Below are 24498 nucleotides of genomic sequence, written 5' to 3'. Positions count from 1 at the left end.
TTTTTTCCCCCTGTTTTTGATGGGGGTGGGGGGGGAATCCGCGCATCTGGTCGTCTGGTACAATAGGCTGGTCCCACGCTTGGCCTTGCTTGTGAATAGCATGACACCTTCGTCAGCAAACGATTCCTACTCATATTGCAAGGTGAATCCCCAGGGGACTGGGTACAAGAGAATCCTAGCATTTATCGCCTTGGTCACCAAAGCAATATTGTTGAGAGGAGCTTTTCAGCATACAAGCCTATGCATACAGAGAGATGTCAAAGTTTCAGCCCCGAAAACTTGGAGTTGTATAGAATAGAAAGAAAAAATGGAAACCCAGGTCGCGTTGGTGCGACCAGATGTTGAGCAGTATATCGTGGTCTACTGTCACCAGAACTACAAGTAGTCATTCGACATTCTAGTCATTGTTGATGTTGTAAATGTAGAGTGTACTCTGATGTTCTGTACAACACGCACGAAAATAAACCGTGCGCATAATGCATATTTCTACACTTTTTGCCGCATTTGCTGCATGTTTAATGCTTGCTTTGCCACTGTAGCTGCATTTTTATGCATGTTTCGTCGTTTGTTGCTGCATGTTTAGTTACACGCTTTCCCATTTTTTTACAGCATGATTGCATGCATATCTAGTGGGTTTTTAGTGCATATAATTCCGCGGTCTGGATCACGTACGACGACGACGATGAAGCTGAGCTGCGGTGAGTGATTCTGTCCTTGTTCCGATTTTCTGTAATATCTATATATCTGTGTGTCTTTCCCTTTGTGTAACTCTGTTCATGATGGGCTAGTGTTATTCTTTTGGCACGCGTGTGTGTGTGTGCCATAGCCAGCCGTGGAATTCCTTCTCGCTGGGATGTGATGAAAGGCGAACGCGAGGAGCTCGCAACGGTTACCAGTCTCAGAGTAGTCGGCGATCTGTTTGCTTCGGTTCCTGACGCCACTCTACTGGAGGTTGTGCCCGCGCACCTTACTTTCAGCCTTCATGTATGCTCCACTCACAACATGCGACGTATACGGGTCATTTTCGAATTGTAAGAACGTTTTGGTTGACAGACACTCACTCCAGAACTTCACTCCAGACAATATTCAACGGTATCTGGCGGCAAACATTTTCTTTAACAGTCCAATTCATATATCATCCAATCATTCCAATTGAAAGTTCAGTTAGCATAGAAGCATGACAACGATTCCAATCATTGAAACGCGGTCTCGTATTATTTTTTCCGAATATCCGCTTTGGTTACCATTCACTGCAACCCCAACATATCCAGTTAAATAAAAGTTTACATCTTCGTATACAGCTCGAGTATTTAGGGCACATATGACACATATTTACTGCATGTCTTGACTAGGTTAAGTGCAGAGATGCGTGCATGTTTAATTTCTTTCAAGTGCATATGACGGAACGACACCATTTCTTCTTCCCGTGTTATTACTAAGGTTGACGGGTGCTGTACTTCTAGTAGTTGCAGTCTCCAGTCAACCCTCTCGGTTGAAAAAAGAAAAAAAAAACGTTCTCGAGACTGAGCTCACAGCCTTTACTCTCTCATACCATACACGATTGTCTTTCCGTGATTTCTCCCAAGATGTGACTCACAAATTGTTACAAATTGTAACGCATTCCACAACACATGCCTGTAACACAAAACGTAACCATGGGGATTCTTCTCACAAGTTGTCACGTCTTGTAGAAATATTTTTTTTATTTCATATGGTTGATTTATTCGTTTATGTTATCAGCTGAGGAGACGCAAGAAATAAAGGAAGCACTCATCGTCATAATAAACAGGAATAAATAGAAAGGAATAAAAGGCAAAGGAATAAAGAAAGGAACACAGAGGCTAAAGCGAAACAATACAATGCATGTTGTTCGTGGAAGTAAACCTTGGTTGGTAGTTCAGAGCCACCGTATGGGTGCCCCTTCAATGCCTTTTTTTTTTGTTCGTTTGTTTGCGTTTCACATGTGTCACCACCCAACCCAGCTCTCCCTGCTCACGAGTGCGAGTTTCAAAATGTCTAACACAAGTAAAATACGGCGGAATACAGATCGCATCGGTACAGCGTTCTCCTATCTGTGCATTAGCATGTGCTTCTTCAGGTGTCTGCATCAAGGACATGCGACAGCCCAGGACTGGTGCACTTTCACGTGTACACGGCCTCTAACCACTCCTCCGGTTGCTATTCCAAGTGTGTCCTGGCTACATGTTACGTCACAGGTTTGTTCCTCTGGTTGAGCTAGCTCTAGCAGCTTCTCTAACTCTGTGTGTTCCTGCTGTACACGAACTCTGCAGCACAGAGGTTGCACTTGTATGGCTTCACACCCATGTAGGTCTTCTTGTTACACTGCAGGTTGTCCTGTGCCTCAGGTCAGCAGAACAGGGAATGCTCTTTCATGGCTACCTCAAGGTGTCTGCTTGCGATATTCTCCAGGACAGAGACCGCACTTGTATCACACTGCAAGTTTGGGTTGTGGATCAACATTGCAGGACAGAGGTTGCAATTTTATGGCAGCTCACCTGTATGTTTTCGCTTGTGATGTGACAAGGTTGCGCACTGTTTGAACACTGCAGGACAGAGACGGCACTTTTATAGAATCTAGTCCGTGTGTGTCCACTTGTGCTGCTCTAGGTTCCCGCCCCTGCTGAACTCCGCAGGGCAGACATCGCATTTGTATGGCTTCTCGCCCGTGTGTGTCTGCCTGTGAACCCGTAGGTGCCCGCTCTGACTGAACTTCGCAGGGCAAACATTGCACTTGTATGGCTTCTCACCCGTGTGTGTCCGCTTGTGCTGCTGTAGGATCACGCTCTGGCTGAACTCTGCGCAGCATACATTGCACTTGTATGGTTTCTCGCCCGTGTGTGTCCGCTTGTGCCGCTGTAGGTTCCCGCGCTTGCTGAACTCTGCAGGGCAGACATCGCACTTGTGTGGCTTCTCACCCGTGTGTGCTCGCTTGTGCTGCTGTAGGTACCAACTGCGGCTGAACTCTGCAGGGCAGACATCGCACTTGTATGGCTTCTCACCCGTGTGTGCCCGCTTGTGCTGCTGTAAGTGCCAACTGCGGCTGAACTTCCCATGGCAGACATCACACTTATACGGCTTCTCACCCGTGTGTGTCCGCTTGTGCTGCTGTAGGATCCCGCTCTGGCTGAACTCTACGTGGCAGACATCACACTTGTATGGTTTCTCGCCCGTGTGTGCCCGCTTGTGCCGCTGTACGTACCAACTGCGGCTGAACTTCGCAGGGCAGACATCACACTTGTATGGTTTCTCGCACGAATCTGTCTGCTTTTGCTGCTGCGTGTTCCCGCTCAGGCTGAACTCTGCAGGGCAGACATCCCTCTTGTATGGCCTCTTGTCAGTATGGTTCGCCACATGGTTCTCGTCACTTCCAGACCTCCACAATGCAGCGAGATAGATGTTGCACCCAGAACACTTCTCTCCCATCTGAACATCTGTTGGAAGAGCAGTGGAACACTTTTCAGACTCATTGTGACAGTGTGCAAACATGTGGCATTCGAGGCGGGCTTTCAACATGCATGCAAGTGCAGATTGCTTGCTCTGGTCTCTATGTTGCCCAGCATGTCAATCGTTCATAGTCACTAGTGCAGTGCTGTCGAGCTGCAGTTCAACTGTTGCTGTGGTGACCTTAAACTGTGCACTTCAAGAAGCGCAACCAGAGTATTCTTGATCACAAGTGCCTCTAGGCTTGTTCTTAATATTGATCGTATCAGTGCTGTCTCTTTGGCCTGTAATTTCACAAATCGGACATTACGAGGGCATACAAGACAAGGAGCATCTCTGATTCTGGATTTTTGAAAAACTAGGTGGCACCACATTCACAAGGCCTTGTCATGCCGTTTGCCTTCCAACTGCACAAATAATCGCCGTTGTGCACGACTGAGGCCACAAGTTCGAAGCAGCTCGCAACACGCTACGGTATTTGCCAAGAAGTGAAGTGTAGGACTCGCGGACGGAACAGCCTGAGCTCAGTTCGAGACAGTCACAGCATTTTGTTTTTTTTATATTTTTTGTGTGAGTATTTTTGTTAATTTTTGCTTCAGTGTCATATAATTAGGTTACGCTTATTTAGGTACGGTTATATCTCCGCCATCATGTGACTGTGAACGTGCAGAAAGGGCTTCCGAGCCATTATGCTAATTTGGCACAGCTGAGCCATTCCAGCCAAAACTAGCCAACGATGTACTAGCTCTGCCCTTTCGAGTCTGGACAAAAAATCGTTCATATTTCTTTACTGGCGTGCATGCGGAACATACGCTCTCGTTTTTTCCACCCTCGCCGTAGCTTCGGCTCATACACATATCAAAGTTTGGGTTTTGGATATTTTCATGCACGTGCGTGTTTCAGGATCTGTTAGACGTGAAGTACAGCTTGCAACTAAGATAGTCCTCTCAACCTGCCCTGCCGCTTGTGCCCAAAGTCCCTATTAAAATTTAACCCCTCGAACGTTTTGAAAAATACCTAATTTTGTTCACGAAATTGGCTAACTGTAGCTGTTTGGTACAAACGGTGATGTAACTGCATTTTTCTGCCAAACAAGTAAGTTGGTGCATTCCTATAGACATCCCAGAGAGGGCAATTCGCCTGGTAAAAATGAGGTTTCACCCTAAAGAGGCAACTTTCAATTCAGGGAAGAATCGGGTAAAACCCTAACACTTCAGGCTCTAGCCTATGAGCGAACCCTGACAGAAGGCTGGGTGAATAAATTTAGAACCAATAAAACCTTAGTGCTGAGTAAAAAAGAACAAAGGACAAACAAGTATGATGGCTGCACTACCTAGCAACGGGGTTTTGTCGCTTTTAAATAAATATCTAACCTGTCCAGATTTTAATGTCGTTCAATACGGGTAAAAGGTGTTGAACATCTCCGGTTCTGGATCCCTCAATTTCACCGGGAGTGTGCGAGATCCAGTGCAGTAGCGATTAATGAAATGAATGGCATTTGTCAGCCTCTCGTTATGAGCGCCACAACCCCCATTTTATTTTTTTTTCTCATACGAGACGGAATCAACAACTTGATCGCGACTGCGCTGCGGCTTATACGCGTGAAACTACGGTACTCCTGAGCCATTTCAAACGTATAAATATGGCAGCCGTTGGGGATAGCAACCTGGTCTTGACGGTCAATGAGAACTGTCCATACCTAAACTTCACGAGAGACATGTTTCAAGCACAATTTTTCTCCCATCATCCAAGGAGCCGACATATCCTGCTGAATCCTGCATATACATGACCTTTTTCAGACACCTGGAAGGATTCTGATGCACTCGCGACATTGCATACTCCCCTAAGAAATCTTTGTATATTCTACGTATGTGTGGCTGTTTATACAAAAGTAGACTTAACGAAATCCTCTATTTTAACGTATTATTTCCGCTGCACGTATAATTCCACATAAAGGACAATGTATACCTGCACTCAGTTTAACGAACTCCTTTCGTTTGACACGTTCTATTTCGTAGGCAGCTGACACCTCTTTACAGCATCCCGTGTGCCGTTCCCATGTGCGAGTAAGAGGGAGCAATCCCGCTTCCCAGGGGACGGAGGGAGAAGTCAGTTTGCCGTAACATTAACGTTGTTATCGGTTATTGGTGTTGCCACATGAAATCATGTAATTGGCTGGAATGGGCATGCATAACCACTGCTGTGAGAGCTACTATGCAGTTGCTCCTTAATTACATTCGTTCTCGATTTTGTTTTCCTGTGGCGTTTTGTGATTACTGTAGTCCAAAAAAATCTAGCTTTTTTGAGCCGGTGAGGAATATGCGATAATCGCTGCCGCGTCCGAAAAGAAAAACGAGATTTCCATCCGTAACTTACGAACATCCAGTGCTCGCCACATCGGAATGTACAGTTCACACAAAACTAAACTTTTTTTTCTTTTTCCGTGCTCCTCAATGGCAAGTACGGCAATGACGTTTGTACTCGATGAAGATTTCCCGACATTCGAGAGTGAGCATGATGTGAAATGTATCCAAGAATCTCCACATCTATTTTGCCCACTTCCATAGAACAGGGCATGCTCTGGAGAGCTGATGCGTGTCTGTCTGTCAGAAAACTAAAGTGCATTGCTGTTGCATCCCACTTTTTGTCCGTATCATGCTATTGAGTTTGGTGTTCACTAAATGTTGTCGACCATTTTGTATTTACCTTCTGATGTTGAGTCACAGCTGTCTCCCATCTGGTCCTGTTCTGTCAAGAGTGGAACATTGTAAGGCTCTGTCTTGACTTCTACGATAGGATGTCCATTTGAAGATTCCTCTCGAGGTTCCTCTTTAACGTGACACGTCCCAGCTGTCACTCCTGAATGTAAAACAAAAAGGGGGAGAAGTGAGCCATATTTGAGAGGCTTCGAGTCACGTGACAACCACCTCCGTACAGTGTGAGGGATTTGAGGAGACAAAACGAATTTAAATCCAATCCGAATCAGGTCCGGATTTAAATTTATTTGGGTAAATCAAATCACTTTAAATCCAAATTTATTTTCAGCGCGCCAAGCGAAATCCCTTTTTAAATGCGGGATTTTTCAAAGACATCACAAAATTCGGAAGAGGAACTAACGCAGCTGAATACCTCTGGAATGGCTTCAGAATCAACCGTAGTTTTCGAAGCTCGGATTTTTACACACAATACTTAATTACTAACAGGAATTCCTACCAATTGCATAACTGGGAAACAGAGGCGAAACACACGGAGGAAATGTATTACAGTGGAGCCGCATTCGCAGAAAAAATGCAACTTGGTCATTATCTATTTCCCTATATTGAGATGCAACGGTGACGTGAAGTTTGATAAAGAGTCTCCACGTCTATTTTCCATAACTTTCAGAACCTTCCATTGAACAGAACATGTGCATCAGTCAGAAATGTGAGAATCATGTCAGAAAACTAAAGTGCATTTCTGTTGTATCCCTCTTTTTGTCACACTATCGAGTTTGGTGTTCACCAAATGTCCCTGACCATTTTGTATTTACCTTCTGATGTTGAATCACACTGGCGTCCCATTTGGTCCTGTCCAGTCAAGATTGCAGCGTCATAAGGCTCCGTTTTGACTTCCATGATTGCAGGTTCCTTCAAAGATTCCTCTCGAGGTTCATCTTTAATCTCACACGTCCCAGCTGTCACTCCTTAAGTAAAACAAAAAGGAGAGAAGCAAGCCACAGTGTAAAGCTTCGGGCCACATGACGACCACTTCCGTACTTTTTCTGAACCTAGTTTAACTATATATTGCACCTAGAGGTGTGCGCTGTTGCCAGTAATGAAAAGTCGGGGCTACACCGCAGCCAATGGTGCACGAATGGAAGCGTGGGGAAGGGTTTCCGAAGGGTGAAGGGGCATACGCCCCGTACAGCGCCTATAGGGGGCGCCGCAAGCGAATCCCCTAGTGGGAGGAGTGGGTACTTTTCCCGGGGCTCGTAGCACACTCTGCGGTGTTGCCTATATGCAGCCTGCTGCATCACGTCTACCGTAAGCACATCAATCTTCAGAACACAAAAGCAGTAAGCTATGGGCGGTACATGAAGCAGTGTGCCATCTTCCAGTTTGAAAACGGCTACGACTGTAGAGCGCAGAGAGGTAGCACGTGTGTAATATTAGAGCACCAGTCGTGGCTGTTTTACACGTCCGATGGTGTTGTCGTGAAAGACAATGATGTATGACGTCTGCATGTACAGCTGGAGGGTCCATGTTCCCGTGCAAAAATGGACATAGTGGAGCGCAATAGAACGACCTTTTATAGACGGAACATACAAAGTACTTCTTGGACCATTTGACTTAGCGCCATCAGCAAAATAGTGATTACATTTATAACAGTGCCAATTGTTGGACATTCACGGCGATCTATCTTTACTAAAAGAAACGATGAATGAAGTTCGCATAGCTTCCTGACAGTGGTTAACGTCACTGCAAGCGAAAACGTTTCACTGCAATGTTTTACTGTACGTTTAACTGCGCTTCAGTCTTCTCTCCTTTTCACGAGGCTGCCAAGGAAACAAAGAAAATTTCATTCCAGGCGGAGCACTTCATAGGTGAACGCACATTTCACCACGCAACAATTGTTCCTCATCTTGTTGTGCACCATACAATGTGCAGCAAACCGGTGATTGCTCCAGAAATCCGCTGCTGAGGGGGTGCCGAGCTTTCAGTGTGTGTGTGGGGGGGGGGGGGTATGCTTGGTGAAGGTTCTACTTAAGGAATTTTTCTTAGATACGGAAAGACTTGTTGCACAATGGTGACATATCTGCACAGCTTTCCCGTTTTATTTGTAATGTTATTACGTTCAAACACAGTACATTAGAATACAGATTCATTATGAATGGCATTGCAACATTAAGATGCATCATCGCACGACCGACAAAGAAAAAAGACTAGCCCCTTGTCTGATGAAGCTCAATGAATACCTAGCAACCAAGGGTGTAAACCTTAGACGAGAAAAGCAGAATACCTCGCTCGATTCAGGTGGATGCAAATGGTTCTCGATGATCCACATTGAGTTTGCGTGCCCGCACGCATTTTTGCTCATATATGCGCGCAATATATGCATTGAGCAGTCACTTTCAAATGATTTTGAGCAAATGCATGGTACGATGATCTGCACGACTGTGGTCCCGCAGCCCAAGTTTGACAGTACGGGATATAATTCCCTGTGCCGTACTCACTACCATAACGTGTTGGTGGCCGAGCCGGTTTTAACGAAAGGGCCAACAATGTCTCCGGAACAGCTACACCCTGCCAGGGCAGGAACAATGTGAAACAGGGGCGAGTCCACATTTGAGTCGACTGACCTTCCTGGTGCATTCCCCCAAGCAGTTTTAACGAAATTGGTAACACCGATTCGTGTCTTCTGCAAGGCCGCTGACCCGTCGATCCATGGAAAACACGCAACAAGGGCACAATCCGATCTTGCTAGAACCATGGGTGGATCTAGGATTTTTCCGAGGGGGGGGGGTCCGCTATGGACAAGTGCCAGGTCATTGAACCCTATGTTTAAGTCTGGAATTGAGGGGGTCTGAACCCCTGTACCCCCCCTCCTAGATCCACGCCTGGCTAGAAGACTAGAACACCCTTGTTGTACGCCATGCCGATCCTGGAGTATGAACCACAGGGTTTGTGGCCTTCCCTACGGTCGCACAAATCAGTTGCGTCATATTTCCCGTGGCTTATCTGCGAGTGCGGCTTATCTGTAAAATTTTCAAAATGTTCCTAAAAATGGGCCCTGCAGCTTTTCTGAAGTGCAGCTTACACGCGTAAAATTACGGTACATCTATAGAATATTACTGTGTCATGTTCCCCAACAGCGTTCTGTAAACAGGGTCTCACTTTTTCAAGTTAAACCCGATTAGCACCAATTATGCCCTGTTGAACCAGATTTCTCCCTGACCCGAATTCCAATCACGTGTCAGATTGGTGAAAAACAATGCGCGTTGTGAAGTGGCCTGGCAGCGTTGTCCGAAGGACAGGACGATAATTGTTGTCAGAAGAAAATTTGAGAACTGTAGTGGGCTACAGTTGAGTGAATCGCTATTGAAAAATGCAGTGCCATGTCGTGCGCATACAGAACACTATGATCAGACCCTTTCCAAATGCGCACAGTCACGATAGGGATGAGTGCTCGTCTCCTGCTGTCTCATTGGATGTCGCCAATCTGTGCCTTCTGGGGATCCCACTCGTTGCTGACAGAGGGCTCTGTTTTCAGTGTGGTTTTCTTCTAAGTGGTAGCATTGTGCAAATTAATTTGGTTTGAATTGTTAGGCTAGGTTCCTACTGCAAAGACTGCTAATCCCCGTGGTTTTGTAACTACCGTAATTTCACGCGTATAAGCCGCACCAGAGATAAGCCGCAGGACGCGTCTTTAGGAACGTTTTGAAAACTTTCTGGCAGATAAGCCACGGGTGTTACGACATGGTAATGCTCTATAGATGTACCGTAATTTCACGCGTATAAGCCACGCTTCAGATAAGCCACAGGGCCCATTTTTAGGAAAATTTTGAAAATTTTACTAGCAGATAAGCCGCACTCGCAGATAAGCCACGGGCGTTAAGAGACGACTGAATTGTGCGATGAGGGAGACCAGAGAGAAGGCCATAAACTCTGTGGTCCATACTCTGGGGTCAGCATAGTGTACAACAAAGGAGGTCAGCTCTAGAGTTCTACCAAGATCGGATTATGCAATTGTTTGGCGTTTTTCATGGCTTGATGGGTCAGTGGTCTTCCAGGAGACGTGAATCACTGTCACCACTTTCGTTAAAGCTGCTTTGGTGAATGCACTAAGAAGATCAATCTATTCGAATGTGGGCCCGTCCCTGTTACGCACTGTTTGTGCATCGGCAGGGCAGTGCTGTTCCAGAGACACTGTTGGCCCTTTCGTTAAAACCTGCGTATGGGGAAGGTACCAGAAAAAAAAAAGTCATCAGATAAGCCGCACTGGTGGATAAGCCACAGAGGGCTCGTGGGAAAAAAATTGTGAAATTATGGGATAGTTCAAAACCACGGATAGCTCAGGATAAGTGGAACTTGCACTACCAGCCCCGTGAGAATAAGAAAAAGATGCAAAATGGAGGGCTCTCAAGGAGTGTGGAAAATTCCAGGGATCTCCAAACCTCTAAAATTACATTTTCAAAATCTAGGGTATTCGAGTGTTTCAAGGACTAGTGGGAACCATGATAGCGGACGATTTTTTCCCCTCCCAAATTCGCTTCAAGTATTTAACTAGAAAAAGTCACACCCTATCTATAAAACACTCACCACCTGAGTGTAAATTTTACGTAGACTTTACCATAAGCATCACCTCTTGATGGATACTCACCGGAGCGCTGTTGATGTACCTGGTCCTGTTGTGGCAGGCATGCAACATCAGGTGGTTCCGATTTAACTCTCACAGGCTGATCACGGAACTCCAGAGAGAACTGCATGTCTTGGAGTTGTGATTCCAAAGGGCCTCGCACGTGATGACTCGAAGTCACAAGAATCTCTTGCCTCTTCTTTAATGCAGGTGCTGTCCTCGTCCCATGTAAATTAAAAAGTGAAAATTGGGTCCTGATCTCAAACAAATACAGCGACGGTTTTCGTACGCTCACAGAACATGAAATCCCTGAACAGTGTATTCGTGAAAACGCCGACTCACCGTTTGTCAGAGGGTCAGCTACATTCAGACAGAAGAGGTGCCGGAGAGAAGTTCCTGACGAAATCTTGCGTAGACTTCTTTTTCTTTCTGAAGAAACACGATACATGTATTTAACTACTTTCCAGATTCGATATGTAACATTTGGAAGGCGGAAAGTATGATGAACGAGGTTAATAGTTTTCCCCTTTCCAACACTTATGCACCAGGAAACCACGGGCAGTTTTGTGCAGTATACAACGTCTGCTTAGCTGGCAGGCAATTTTATAACAATGATTATCTAAATAAAATTCTCAATGTGTGTGCATGAAGACTCGCTTAATTAATTTATATATTTACAGTATATGACAAAGTACATCTAAGTAGGAAGACCACATACGGGTGTACCAGAAAATGTCTCACTGAATTACAATTTTTAAAAACTACGCCACCTAGAAATCACACGGTCAACGGAATTTGTTCTTACTAGCGTTTTGCCGCCTGCTGATGTGATTGTCACCTAAATCAGTTTTTATTATGCAAATTATTACGAACGGAAATAAAAAATTTGTCACATAAAGGTCTGTCTTTTACCCCACCAATGTGCAACACTTGAAAAATTTACTCAAGCTCCTGATAAATGACGGGGACATATAGCATCTGCCGAGTGGACCCAATTGTTTATGCGGTGAAGTCCGTCCGACTGTCCATGATATGAGGAACGCAGTAGGGCACCTCAAGCCGGCACCGTCCAGAAGGTAACTTGGACTTATCCAACTACAGACCCAGTTACCTAAACTAACTGGACCTAACCTAGAGCTGTACCAATTTACCAAAGATGGAAGTCACTGAAAAGGTTAGCCAGTTGTAGGGCTCGAACCCGCATCTTCAGGATTACCGCGGGTTCGAGTCCTACAGCTGACTAACCTTTCCAGTGACTTATCCATCTTTCATCATTAATTTCTTAAGCGCTCGAGGTTTCGTATGTATTTGTCCTTTCTGTGTTGTTCCAGCCTCAGGACATCAATTGTCTCACGTTGCAAACAAAGCTAACTTACACTACCCTGACTAGAATAAGCTCAGACGATGCATTATGCTTCATCATTATGCATTAAGTTAGGCGCCCATTTGGCAAAAGCGAGCATATAGTTGTCAGGACACGCACGGCGGATACCGTGATGTTGAAAGATCCTACCTCTAGACACTTCCTACAACATTTCATTACTCATCCAAGTTGAATTATGCTGGCTAATGTGGTTCTACGTCGAGATAGAACTTACTATTTTCCGTAGATGAAGCCCTGTTGTTCTCACTTGAGCATGCGGCCTGTGTCTTGGTCCTCCAGGTCCTGTACTGGTTTCTTCTCAAAATTGTTTTGTTGTCCTGTACAATGCTGGTGCACTAAGCGAGCACGGAACAAAGGGTGTTTTCAAAATAATGAAGATCCCAAATAGCACCTTAATTGACGGAGTACCTCATTTCAAATACCTCGAAGTGAAAAGTAAACACTCGAAGCTATTTTGCCACTACTAGAACCACGCTGAAGCTTTAAACTTTGTGCCGATCATGTTTGTTTACGAGTTTGATTGCCGCCATGAAGGAAAGGAGGAGGAGTAAAGAATGGTGGCCGATAGCTTTGCGTGGCGCTAACTGTAAGAAAGAATAACGATATGTCAAATTAATATGTCAAATAATAAAATTGCTCCGTATGGCAGGTATTTCTGAAAAATTTAGTTCCCCGAATAAGTGAAATCGTGCGAATTTTCGTATGCACAACAGAAAAAGCGTGATATATGACTATGGTTGACGTCGTCTGCTACGGTTATATTACGTCAAACTGTATACGTCAAAGACACAGCCGCAACGAATTACATATGAGTGGTGCACACCAGAACAAATTAGAGGTCGTTTGGGTTGTCTTTTCACGTTGTGTGTACTGTTTAGGTACAATTAGTTAGCGCAGGTCTCTTCTGGTCGGCGATATATCTGTTGAATTTTGACGCGGGACACGCGCATTCGAAGTAAATTAAAGGCAAAATTAACACGAGTTTCGTGATATCGGGAATTAAATTCTTCAAGATACGTGCCAGAAAACGCGATTGTATAGTTGTTAGACGTATCATCACATTTTATCTCTCTTTACACTTAGCGCCATGCAAGACATCGACACCATTCTTTCCTCCTTTCTTCCATGGCGGTAAGTAAACATGTTCGCGGCAGAAACTTTGAAACTTAAAAACTCCTAGCACGCTTCTAGTAACGGCAAAGTAGCTTCGAGTGTTGCTTAGAACGAGCCTTTACTTTGCACTTCGAGGCGAAGTAAATGTGGTGCTCTGTTAATGGAGACGGCATTGGGATCGTCGCTACACAGAGGCTGTCTGACATTACGTGGAGGTCTACTTCCCAGTGTTTATTACTACGCATAACATCCTTTGTTCCGTGCTATCTTAGTGCTCGAGGATTGTCGGGGACGAACAACAATTGGTGAGGCAACCAGGACAGAACACCAAAGAGCGGGAAACACACACAACCCATGCTCGAACCAGTTGAGAAAAACAAGATTCCTCTTCAGAACACAGTAAGTTCTATCTAGTTTCGTGTGTGACATTGGCTTGCAGAATTCACCCTGAGTATAATTAAATGTTGTAACGTGTGCCAACAAAGCAAGGTGGGTTCCTACTTTTCGTTGTTTTTCAAAAACACGCTGAGGCCCCGAAAAGCGAATTACAAGGGCTGGTTTTCTTCAACTGAGAAATAAAAACATGCATTCAGATCAGGGCGTGTGCACGACACCGTGTGTAAAAGGTGTGTCTCTTGAAACATGTTCATTCGTTCTTCACTTATCCACTCTGGTGTTCCATAAAGAAGCCAATTAAAAAGGCCAAAAAATCGACATACCAAACACTCAGAAGGCGGAATAGTCGAAAGTGCCAATGAACAGTCGCGAGCCATCAAGAAATGGAAAGTGTATTTTGAAGAGTTAGAACTGCTACATAAAGTAGTAGAGCAAGAAAGTTGAGTTCGGGAGAGGCATTGGGAAATAATGTGCAGAGGAAATGTTTCTTTTTAAAGCGCTATGGGTTATGCGTTTATTGAACACGGTGACACCTCAATGAACTAGCAGGGAGGAATAGCCAGCACCCCATCGCTTCAATAAATTATGAAGTAAATTATTAGAAACCTGCCCGTATCAGTTGGCAGCATGTCATAACGAACTAACCCTAATACATCCCTTCCGTGGGCAACTTCCTTCCTGCAGCGTCGTCAGTGAAGTTTATTTCAACGTTAATCTTGCCGCCGTTGATACAGAGAGAGTTTATTTTCGAAAAGTTATCTGGAAAAGTGACTTTCCGCAGGAATTGTTTTCAACGTTCAATTTTTTTAAAACGATTTATTTTGGCGAACACAAACAACTTTATTTTACTGTGATTAATTGAGCTTAGAGCTTTTTTTTTTACTTTTGGTAGTTCTGTTTTCTGGCTCTTTGGCCTTCTTATAGTTTGGCCTTATGATTGCCACCCATTTCATAATGGCTCCACTTTTTTGCAGTTATTTTTTTGAGCTCGGTGTAAAAAAGAAACCTTTAGAACTTTGGAAGAACATAGATTCTCCGAAAAAAATTTTGAAGAACAATCCGGCTGCAGCAAAGGAATGTGGTCTTGCATCGGCAACATAACCCTCGTAGAACTTTTCCTGTCTTCAAACACCTACTTTCGGGTTTTCAAACCACCAATGTGGGACCTGTAGCAAGAGCGTCAGGGGTCAAGCGAAAATGTCAGTGAAAACTATATGATTAGTCCTCGTTCGATAACGGGACACTTGAGAGCGCTGTGATCATGGGCGGCGGCTTGGGGGCCTGAGCCTCCCCGGAACTTTCCCGGGGGGTGGGGGGGTGCAGGCTCCCTCCCGGAAGTCTACCGAGCCGACACTTGAGATGAAAGTTTCAAGGGATATCTTAAGAAATGCGTGTTTCAGTGATCATGATAATCCTGTAAAAATTTGTCTCACAACGTCGCAACAAGGAATTCCGGACACCCTGCCCGACCTCCTGTAAAAATCCTGTAATCGTGTAAGCATCCTGTAATCCTGTAAAAATTTCCTGTAAAAATTTGTCTCACAACGTCGCAACAAGGAATTCCGGACACCCTGCATGACCTCCTGTAAAAATCCTGTAATCCTGTAAAAATTTCTTGTACAAAAATCCTGTAAAAATCCTTTAATCCTGAAAAAATTTGCCTAGTGACGTCGCAACAAGGAATCACGACAGCCTGGCTGACCTCTGTGCATGAAAGGGGGAGGGGGATGTTGTGCCCCGGCTCCCTCCGGCAGATTGAAAACTCTCCACCCGTGGGTCCGACATTGTTTTTTTGCTCACCTAAAGTTAGTCTTTGTAGTCGGCACAAAAAGGATCCCTTACAGGTACAAAGTTGCAATCAGCAGGTTTCATGTCATTGTATCGCCCACTAAAACTTCCCATTGACATTTTGACTCCGTTTCTTACAATTAAAAAAAACTAATTATCTTCACTTTATTAAGTAATTACAAAAATGGTTTGAGTATCTGTCAGGTACCACTGTCAGGTCACCACTGGTCAGGTAACACTCTACAGTCAGTCTTTTTTTTTTTGGTGCACGATGAACCATTTTTTAAAACTTTGGCGAATTTTTCTATGCACCCTGAAAGCATTCAGCTCATAATATTTGGACAAGTAAATTTTTCAGTACGCCTTTTTTTCGTATTAGGTGAAACACCCTGCATATATTTTTTTGTTCGGTCACCCACTTGTCTCTTTTTGGTTATTTCAGGGACAAGGGGTGTTAACTTCCCATTAAAGATCCAAGTGATACCTGTGCGTTTGAGTTCTTGAGTCCCATCCATATGGATCCACAGCTGCAAGAAATGTGCCTCTCCCCAAAGTTCAGTGTTCAGCTCTCAAGAGTGAAAGTGGAACCGCCTGATGCTGCATGTCTACACGAACAGGGCCAGATACAGGAACAGTACTGCAGCGAGTCTCCTTTAAGAAGCAATAGTTACGGTAAATTATTTTATAGATTACGTAAGGTGGTGAGTATGTTTTACGGAATGTCCCCCAGGGAATGTATTGCAGCGAGGTTTCAGTAAGTCATGTCAGATTCACATTCGGACTCTTTTATTTTCAAAACTCATAATTTACGTACAGTAGAAACGGCATTGTGGGGGCAAACTGCCCCTACTCAGACAAGTGAAGATTTACTACCATTTCTCGCGCGTCCTCAAAAGATTTCCACAAACTGTGTACCGTAATTTGGCGCGTATTAGTCGCGGCTTACGCGGGATTCTTTTTTTTTTTTTCTCTCACGGGCGCTCTCCGGCTTATCCATCGGTGCGGCTTATCTGATGACTATTTTTTTTTCCTGCTTCGCCATAGGCTCGCAATCTGGCGTAGAATGCGTCCACCTACTCACCAGGCTGTTGCGCTTCACGGTGACACCGTCTGCTCTCGTAGATTACGTTTGCCGGGTGGACGAAGTGACCCTCTAGTTTAGTTATCACTTTCGTCACACTTGCTGTCTTCGTGTTTCTCGAGGCCCTGAGGAGCGGGCGAGCTTGGGGCCCCATGCCAGTAGAGGAGTGTTCGCACACGTGTTTCATCTTGAGATAGCCGAAGCGAAGGCATAGTCCTCGAAGACTGCTCGCCACGACGGCCACTCTGCTGGGTTTGCAGAGTCGAACTTGGAAGGCGCTGGGAGACCAACGGCACTGACAGCGCTGAATTGTAATGGCTGAGGCTTCGTAGACGCCGACGCTCCATTGGCCGCGGTTTCTCCACCTGGTGGGGGATCCAGCATGGTGGATTGAAGGGGGGGGGGGGTATCCGCATCACCCCACTTCTGACACCACGGTGTTGCGCGAATGATGAGCAGCCATCTCGTACGAAACCAACGCAGGAAGAAGACTTTATTTCCGTAAGCCGTCGTCTTTGGCGTGGCGAGAACAATGCCACCGGGACTAGGACATGGCGAGTAAGGACAAAGGTATGGCGTAACACATAGAGATCAGAGATAACAGTCTCGCAATATCTCTCGTACGATCTGTAAACAAGACCATCACGCAGCTAGCAAAAATATTGAAGTCACTTGGTCGAGCGCGCTTCTTCAAATTCAAATACGACGTGTGGGATGTGCTGACTCATTTCTGTTTGTGAAGGCAAAGAAGGCATGAAAATGCTACATTCCCGTCACCTTTTGCCACCTTCACCCTGAACATCTCTGACCGTAGTTGTCTGAGCGCCATAAAAAATGTAATCATCATCATCATCATCACCTGAACATCTCCTCCAACTCAGACCATGTTGACGTGCTTATTATCAGTTGCAATCTCGTAGTGCAATGAGTGATCCTCACTGGAGCCGACATGTGTGGAGGTGGGAAAGAAAGTACGGGGACTAAGGTCTCTTCCCGGGATACACTGCTAGGCTAATGACTCGCACGAGCTGTATGTTTGATGCGCTCTGGTCTTGTTGGCCAGGTCAGGTGAACTCACTTTACAACAACACGGAGAATCAGCAGAGGGTGGCAATACCGTCTCAGGATTCAAATTTAGGCGAGCGTAGTTACTCTAATATATCTATTGGCAGCAGCTGGGAGTTGACACACACACACACACACACACATAAAAGAAGAAATCCAGGGTTTATCTCCGGAGATGCTTTCATGGTCAGCGACAGGACCGAAAAGCGTTGCAGCATTCGTAGGGTCTTTGGTTTTCGGGTTAAACCCAATTTCAAACCCTCCCCTGAACAAGTTTTCAAGAATTCGGGTAAAACACAATATCTGTCAGAAATCCTTGTGGTCCTCGTGTAATCCTTGTGGAAATGCTTGTCGTTCTCTGCAAACCATCGGAAAAGTGAACCATAATATTAGCAAAGAGAGCTATTTGTGACAACCTATTTGTCCTCCTTTTAGAATCCCCTCCTGCGGAAGAAAAAAAGATGAGCTTTTGTGGAGCTCGCGCAAGCGTTTGGATATAGCGGTCATTCACTGCCTCAGTTCCGAGCGGAAATATATAAAGGTTCTCGTTTCTTGTCCCAGTTTCACAGCAGTGGCTCGTTTCACATGCCTTTCGTTTCACCCGAAAATCCCCCGCTGACATATCAAACGGAGCTCATAGCGCTCAATTTCCACCCTGATTCTCGCGCGTAAATAGCACCTGATTTTTCACCCCGAATTTGACAAATCATAAAACCCGAAAACGAAGACCCCTAAGCAGTCTCCATGCCGGTCACCTTAGGACTGAACGAGAGAATGACTGTCGACCAGAGGGGCCCCAGGCGCTGAACATCCAGGTCAGGTCACCTCGTGTTAGAAGCGTGCAGCATTTCGGGAATTTCCACGTAGTAATTTACCATATCGTCCCTGTTGAAGAAGCCGAGCATAAACAAAGGAAATGAACGAACGAGTTAGCGATTTTTGTAACTGAATACATTATTAGTTACAATTTTTAGAAAAGTAACTTGGTCGTTACTTTGTTACAAAAAAAAAGTAACTGGTTACTGCGTAACGAGTGACATACAACTCTTGCCCTAACTGCGTACTACCCAAACGGGGAATGTTTCATGGAACGTTTCCGAGGAAAATATCGCTCATCCACATATTAGACGTAATTTAAGAACACGAGATTACAAGCAAGGTTTCGTGGACTGATGCTTTTGTATGCAATATGTTCGGGTAGGAAGCAATAGAATGTAACTAGATTCAGAAAGGGAACTGACTGAAAGTTGAGATGACCGTATAACTTTACTTGAACATTTACAATATGAGAACTTTTACTTCTTCCTTGTTTGTTTTTGCTTCAGGGGAGACAGCTGGAATGTACCACATCAAAGAAGAACCTCATGAGGACTGCTCAAGTGAACATCCCATCGTAGAAGTGAAGACCGAGCCGTACAACACTGCAATCTTGGCGGAACAGGACCAGATGGGACACAGACAAGACTCAACATCTGGAGGTAAATATAGAGTGCTCAATTGACCTCTACCCGAGAAACGTCATCATGACTTTGGTAGACAGACTGAAACCGACACAAATCCGAAGGGGAGGGATGGGTTCTACGAATGGACACTTGTTCACTGCCTCCTATTGAAAGAAAAGTAGCACCGAAGGTCACGTCCTTTTCAGGAACCAACTAATCCCATGAAGACCGTGGCTTTCGGGAGCGACCTTGTTCGCCCCCTAGCTTTGAGCGTAGTTCAACTCTACCAAATTGGTGGCGCTGTCGAACACTATGACGTCATTTGTTTACAAACAGGGGGAGGTCTATTGATCCAGTCGCAAAAAAAAAAAACAATCGAGTAGCCGGGTGTGCATGAAAAAAAGAAAGGAATGCGACAGAAATATTTTTTACTTTTTGATGAGGCACGTATTAGAACTTTCTAGCACATGCTCTGTTTTACTGAAGTCTCTGTGGCAGAATCACGCTGAGATATTTCGTACGTACATTGTCGCATTATCTCGACGTTTTCAGCTTTAATTGGAAACATAAGCCACAGCGTAGGTAATGTTTAAAATTGAAAAGACTGGTAGCTATGGAGGGGAGAAAGAGCTATTGGGGGAGGGGGAGGCAGCCACCTTGAATACATGGTGTTTCACGTAAGAGTGACCTCTAATTATTTTTAAAAATGTACTCGAGATAAAAATTGGAAAGCTTCTGCGTGATGCTCGTGAAGGTTTTTGCCACCCAAACAGGTGATTTCCATCAGTGTACCCCATTAATTTGTCTAATTAGCTTAATTGAACTAAAATAAATTCCCAAGAAAACGTCTCTTTTCTTTGTGCTAATTAGAAAGCCCGTGGCCACAACACCCCATTTCAGTCACAATTATCTCTTTGCCGGTGTGGGCTGGGTTTCCAACCTCCTTTCGTCGGACTGACAATGATTTCGCTGAAAAATTCGTCGCACACTACCATCTGCGAGCTCCGTCGAGGATTATTTTGAGCTATTTTTTCTCGTACGATAGCTCCTTAAAACTCTCGTTAATTATCATTAATTTGAGTAAATTTGGCACGCTCTTCCCCCTGGGGCAATGAAGTGACCTTTACTCGGCACATTTCCGAGTTCAGTTCGCAAAAATTTACATAATTAAACTTGGGTTATGTGACATGCACATCAGGAGGTGGCAAAAACTTAGTAAGAACAAATGCCGTTGACCGCATGGTTCTGTTTGGCGTAGTTTTCTTAATTAAAATTCAGAGCCACGTTTTCGGGGACGTCCTGTATGTGCCTTTGCTTCTTATACGCCCCCTACGGAGTGATCGAGAGAATAGAGGTGGGGCTCCAATCTTGCGCCAAGATGAAATCCTGGAAGTTTTCCTTGCGCCAGTCTCTCACCAATTTGTGCGCAAAGTCTCGTTGGGACATGTATGGTTTGTTATCTTGTTATGTTGTCGTTCAAGTAGTTGTGCTGGTCGGGCTTTACTCTGGGATCCACGAATATCGGGGGAGACTGGGTGTCACAGGGTGACCAACGCACAGACCATCGCGTGTCGTGGCCCGGCAGGGAAGCCGTGTGGCCCGGCTTTTCCCGCGCTTTCAATTCGAAATACAGCGGAGTCTCACTGAATGGAAATCTGTTAAACGGAATTACTGCTTTGACGGAACAGCAGCCGCAAGGTTGTTTGGATTCCTATTTATCAGAGGTGTGCGAATATTGAAATTTTTGAATACGAATCGAATACGAATATATCTGAAAAATTGTACTTCGAATATCGAATATTGCGTCATAGGTTAAAGGCCCCTAAGAGTTAATTATGTTAATGATTATTTAAGTTAAGAGTTCATTAAGCTAATTAGGCCCCGAAAACAAGCGTCGCCACAGTTGTGACGAAAAATATCCCAAGTGCTAATGCGGAATATGTATTGGGTTACCATAGGGTATAGATGCTTATATGCATGTGTGCAGTAAAAATATTTTTACAGTGGAACAAGGTGCTGTTCTTATGAGGCAAGCTGAAATCGGTAAAAAAGAAAGAAAAACTTGCACTTCAAAAACCTTTCATGAACAGTGAACGCCTGTGTTGGCATTGTAAGTGCTGATGAAACGGTAACTTCTCATTACGGCCAAAGTCTCATTACAGCCGAAAGTCTCATTACGGCCAAGATACCATTAAGGCCGAAGGTAGTCTCATTTCGGCCGAAGATGTTTTGTCATGGCCAAAAAGAAAACGGAAGTATCCACCATATTAGCAATCGCTGTGTTATGCTTCCCGAAGTGTGTCCGAGGCGGTGTGCCCCCACAGCTTGTGTCACACACAATGCTTCATGCACACAATACTCCGACAGTGTTTCATGCATCCCTCGAGAGAAATGTTTTTACTCTCATACTGTGTCGTACGATATTTTTATGTGTTACGCCATTTTCTCTCAGTATTCGAGCAACATCCTACTCATTGGTTCTGTGAGCAAACTGTTTGTGCGTGTTCTGAACAGTTACTCCATAAGGAGTGTCCACTGGGAGCTCCAGGAGCCACATGAGCTATGGCCATGATCTTTTCCTCCACTAGCTGCCTTCTAAAATTTACGTCCACCTGAAATTAAAAAAAGTACATAAGGTGCTGAACAAAACGACATATGTTCTTGTTTGATGATGATCATAAGATATCTGGTGTCGACTTTTTCATATAATCGAAACATATTCAAGAAATGATGGACAACAATGTCAATTATGTCATGATGCGGCTGCATAGCCAGAAAAATATTTCAGGAGGTGTCTTATGAGGTTTACATGGGATGGGGAAGTCTCCCTTGTCAGTGATTTATCCAGACCCCTCCCCTTACACCCCCCAAACATTCAGTGACAGCCCCCTAACTCCTGTATACCATCACAATAAGGAACACCATACAAAACACAGACATGGACAGAGCAGCATCCAACTGGCACCTGAAGTTTATTTTCATAATCCACCAACTACGGAAGGTCGCGGGAGAGAAAAGCAAGTTCGAGTGGGGACAGGTTGACTGATTTTTGGGTAACTTTGTTCGGGGAGCTCAATGAGAACAGCCTCCATAATATCACGGCCTAACCTTGAACGCTGTCTGAAGACAAATGTTCGTCTATTGTACCTGATAAATCAAAGAAAAAGCGACAAGAAACTTCTTCCTGCGGTGTGGTTCCGAGTGAAAAATAGCGGACGGCGTTCCTCTAAATCAACCAGCGGCTCTACTTTCTTGACGTCAAACTAAAGCGGGCGGCTCATTGGGTCGTTCGGGGCATTGCCACGGTTGCGCACAGTCACGGATTCTGCGATCCTTGTGCACCTGTTCGTTGAATTACGTCGCATGGTGCATTTTGATAGATGGGAGAACGGCTTGGTCTAACAAATTAGTAGTGATTTAAGTACATTCCGAGCTCCTTCGAGGCAAGGGGCCGTTCAACAAAATACTAGCGTGTCGTAGTACACACCCACCCGGTGGCCTCTGCCTCTTGTGAAGCCTTTCCTGGCTGTGCTACAACATGTTGCTGACTTCCTCTCAGCAGCTCGAGGATATAGTGTTCCTTGCATGGACGACACACGGAGAGACAGCACAAACACAACAGCGTCAAACATCGACTGACGTTTATTACAGAGACAACACCACTGAGGCTGGCCCCCAAGGTCCATCTGAAGGAAGGTGATCTCATTCTCTCTAGGGATGAGAGTTTTGCTGCTTACATTGCTGACTGTCTTACCTTGCGTTCGGCCAGGTTATTTTCCAGAACAAGCACGCTCTACCAGTCTGTGGTTGTTTCCGTGGCCGTATTGGCCATCGGCGCTCGAATGGCAATCGAGAGATGCGAAGTTCAGGTTCCACCGATGTCGGACTTTTTTGATGACTGTCATATTTCAGTTCTTTTCAAAAGACAGGAATCTTATTCTCGCCACGAATCCGTCTATGCCTGCTTGCAGACGGGTGAAACGGGACAAGCAGTGTGCAGACATATTGTCGACGAGTCGAACATCTTCAGGCTTTATTCGGAATTCGCTGTGTTCATCCGTTCGCCTGGCAGCCGCGAGTGGAGCTCGAGAGATATTTGACGTCACTGCTCGTCAGATTTTTCCGCAACGCTTTGCGGCAGCGGATGCGCTCCATGGGTGATTGTGTCAGGTGGGCGGCCCAGCGCGCTCGTAATCGTCAAAGATATGCCCATCCTTTACAGCGTACTCGCAAAATACCAGTGGCACCGTAATTCTGTGTAAGATTTACATCTCGTTCTGACCCTTTTTTACGATGGACAAATTTTGGTTTAAGTGACAGTTTTCATCAGTCACATGTCCCCAACATGGAGACACTAAGAAGCACGTGCTAATGCGCATAGTGGAAATGCTGTACAGATGCTGTCTCTATCCCATCACATTGTGTTTCTGTTGGATGTTTTAAAAGCCGCACGCGTGAACAGACTGAGGCTCAAAAAGGGTTGCATTGGAGGTTGGTTATGTTGTGATGCATGGGAAATGTAACGACTGTGTGGTGATGTGGTGTAAGAAGTGTGAAGTGATGTGTGGGAAATGTTAGGAGTGGGAGTATTTAATACGGTTTTTAAATAAACGCTCACTTCTTCTCGATGTATGTCGTCAGCGACACTTCATTTCGAAACATGATCAGTTTACAACGGGGAGTGTAATGGAAATCGTTGGTCGGAGCTGTAATCGGACTGTGTGCGCCGTTGGCCGTCGACTTCAGATTTGTGAAGGAGGGGAGTAGGTTGTCCTGCGACATTTAAATTGTCTCTGAGGATTTATGTAGTTGTTCTAAACCATCGTGTCGGCCATTTCTTGGAATGTTCTTCACATGAAAGCCGGGTGAGAATGTACGGGAGGTGCCGTGGTCCCCAGTCGTTTCTGAAAGTGGACACGCACAAAAGCGGACGATTTCTGTATCCTGTCACAGGCTTTCCCGCAGGGCAACGTCGCTATTCTCATTGTTGCCAATGCAGATCGTGCCATGCTCTGCAATCTTTATCGCTTTAATTTGGTTATTAATTATTCTTATCAATTTATTTGGTTATTAATAGCTGTGACGTGCTTTGTCGGGTAAACTTGCGGTATCCCATTTTGAACAAAGTACAATCCAATGATACACTTTATCAGAGGGGCAGGGGGTATGAGACCGTCCCTTTATGTATACATTCTGTTGCAACTATCTTGCAAATCACGTTTAAATTGCGCTTCGGCGTCAATGTTTACGCGAAGAGAATGTGTTGTCATCGTCGTTACGCCTATAGGAAAGGCTGCGACTGTGAGCAAATAGCTAGAAAAAAGCAATTGATGGCCAAAAATTTGCATTTTATAACAGACATTTATTCACGTACACATTCATGCTTGTTCTTGATTCAAGCTTATATTATGTCTTGTACTTAAAATACATAT

At 44.9% G+C, this 24498-nt stretch overlaps 2 protein-coding genes across 6 annotated transcripts in view; one reads left to right on the top strand and one right to left on the bottom strand.

The window, feature by feature from the left end:
- Positions 1 to 1358: 1358 nt before the first annotated feature.
- LOC135371609 (zinc finger protein 501-like) lies at positions 1359 to 12702 on the bottom strand. 3 transcript variants are annotated; one of them, XR_010415663.1, is made up of 8 exons: positions 12590 to 12702; positions 12396 to 12516; positions 11140 to 11226; positions 10822 to 11010; positions 6992 to 7144; positions 6169 to 6321; positions 2517 to 3452; positions 1359 to 2454 (listed from the first exon to the last, which is right to left on the bottom strand). XR_010415663.1 is itself a non-coding variant. In XM_064605598.1 (7 exons), exons 4-7 carry the CDS (start codon positions 10925 to 10927, stop codon positions 2596 to 2598), a joined length of 1269 nt encoding a protein of 422 aa, XP_064461668.1. In that variant the 5' UTR covers positions 10928 to 11010; positions 11140 to 11226; positions 12396 to 12516; positions 12590 to 12702; the 3' UTR covers positions 1359 to 2595. The 3 variants fall into 3 exon arrangements, 2 of the variants coding, with proteins under 2 accessions (XP_064461668.1, XP_064461669.1); XM_064605598.1 differs by having other exon boundaries at positions 1359 to 3452; XM_064605599.1 differs by having other exon boundaries at positions 1359 to 3452; positions 12604 to 12702.
- A 446-nt stretch (positions 12703 to 13148) lies between these two features.
- The window catches only part of LOC135371593 (zinc finger protein 883-like), a 26333-nt gene continuing 14983 nt past the window's right edge, over positions 13149 to 24498 (top strand). Inside the window, exons 1-4 of one of the 3 annotated variants that reach the window (XM_064605578.1) lie at positions 13149 to 13312; positions 13567 to 13693; positions 15921 to 16150; positions 18950 to 19102. In XM_064605578.1, the coding sequence (XP_064461648.1) occupies positions 15994 to 16150; positions 18950 to 19102 (310 nt within the window). In that variant the 5' untranslated portion in view covers positions 13149 to 13312; positions 13567 to 13693; positions 15921 to 15993. The other 2 variants (XM_064605579.1, XM_064605577.1) reach the window with 2 other exon arrangements.

Source organism: Ornithodoros turicata, unplaced genomic scaffold (assembly GCF_037126465.1).
Source record: "Ornithodoros turicata isolate Travis unplaced genomic scaffold, ASM3712646v1 Chromosome117, whole genome shotgun sequence".
Taxonomy (NCBI): Eukaryota; Metazoa; Arthropoda; class Arachnida; order Ixodida; family Argasidae; genus Ornithodoros; species Ornithodoros turicata.
The sequence above is the reverse complement of the archived record's forward strand: the minus strand, read 5'-3'. Positions and strand labels throughout refer to the sequence as shown.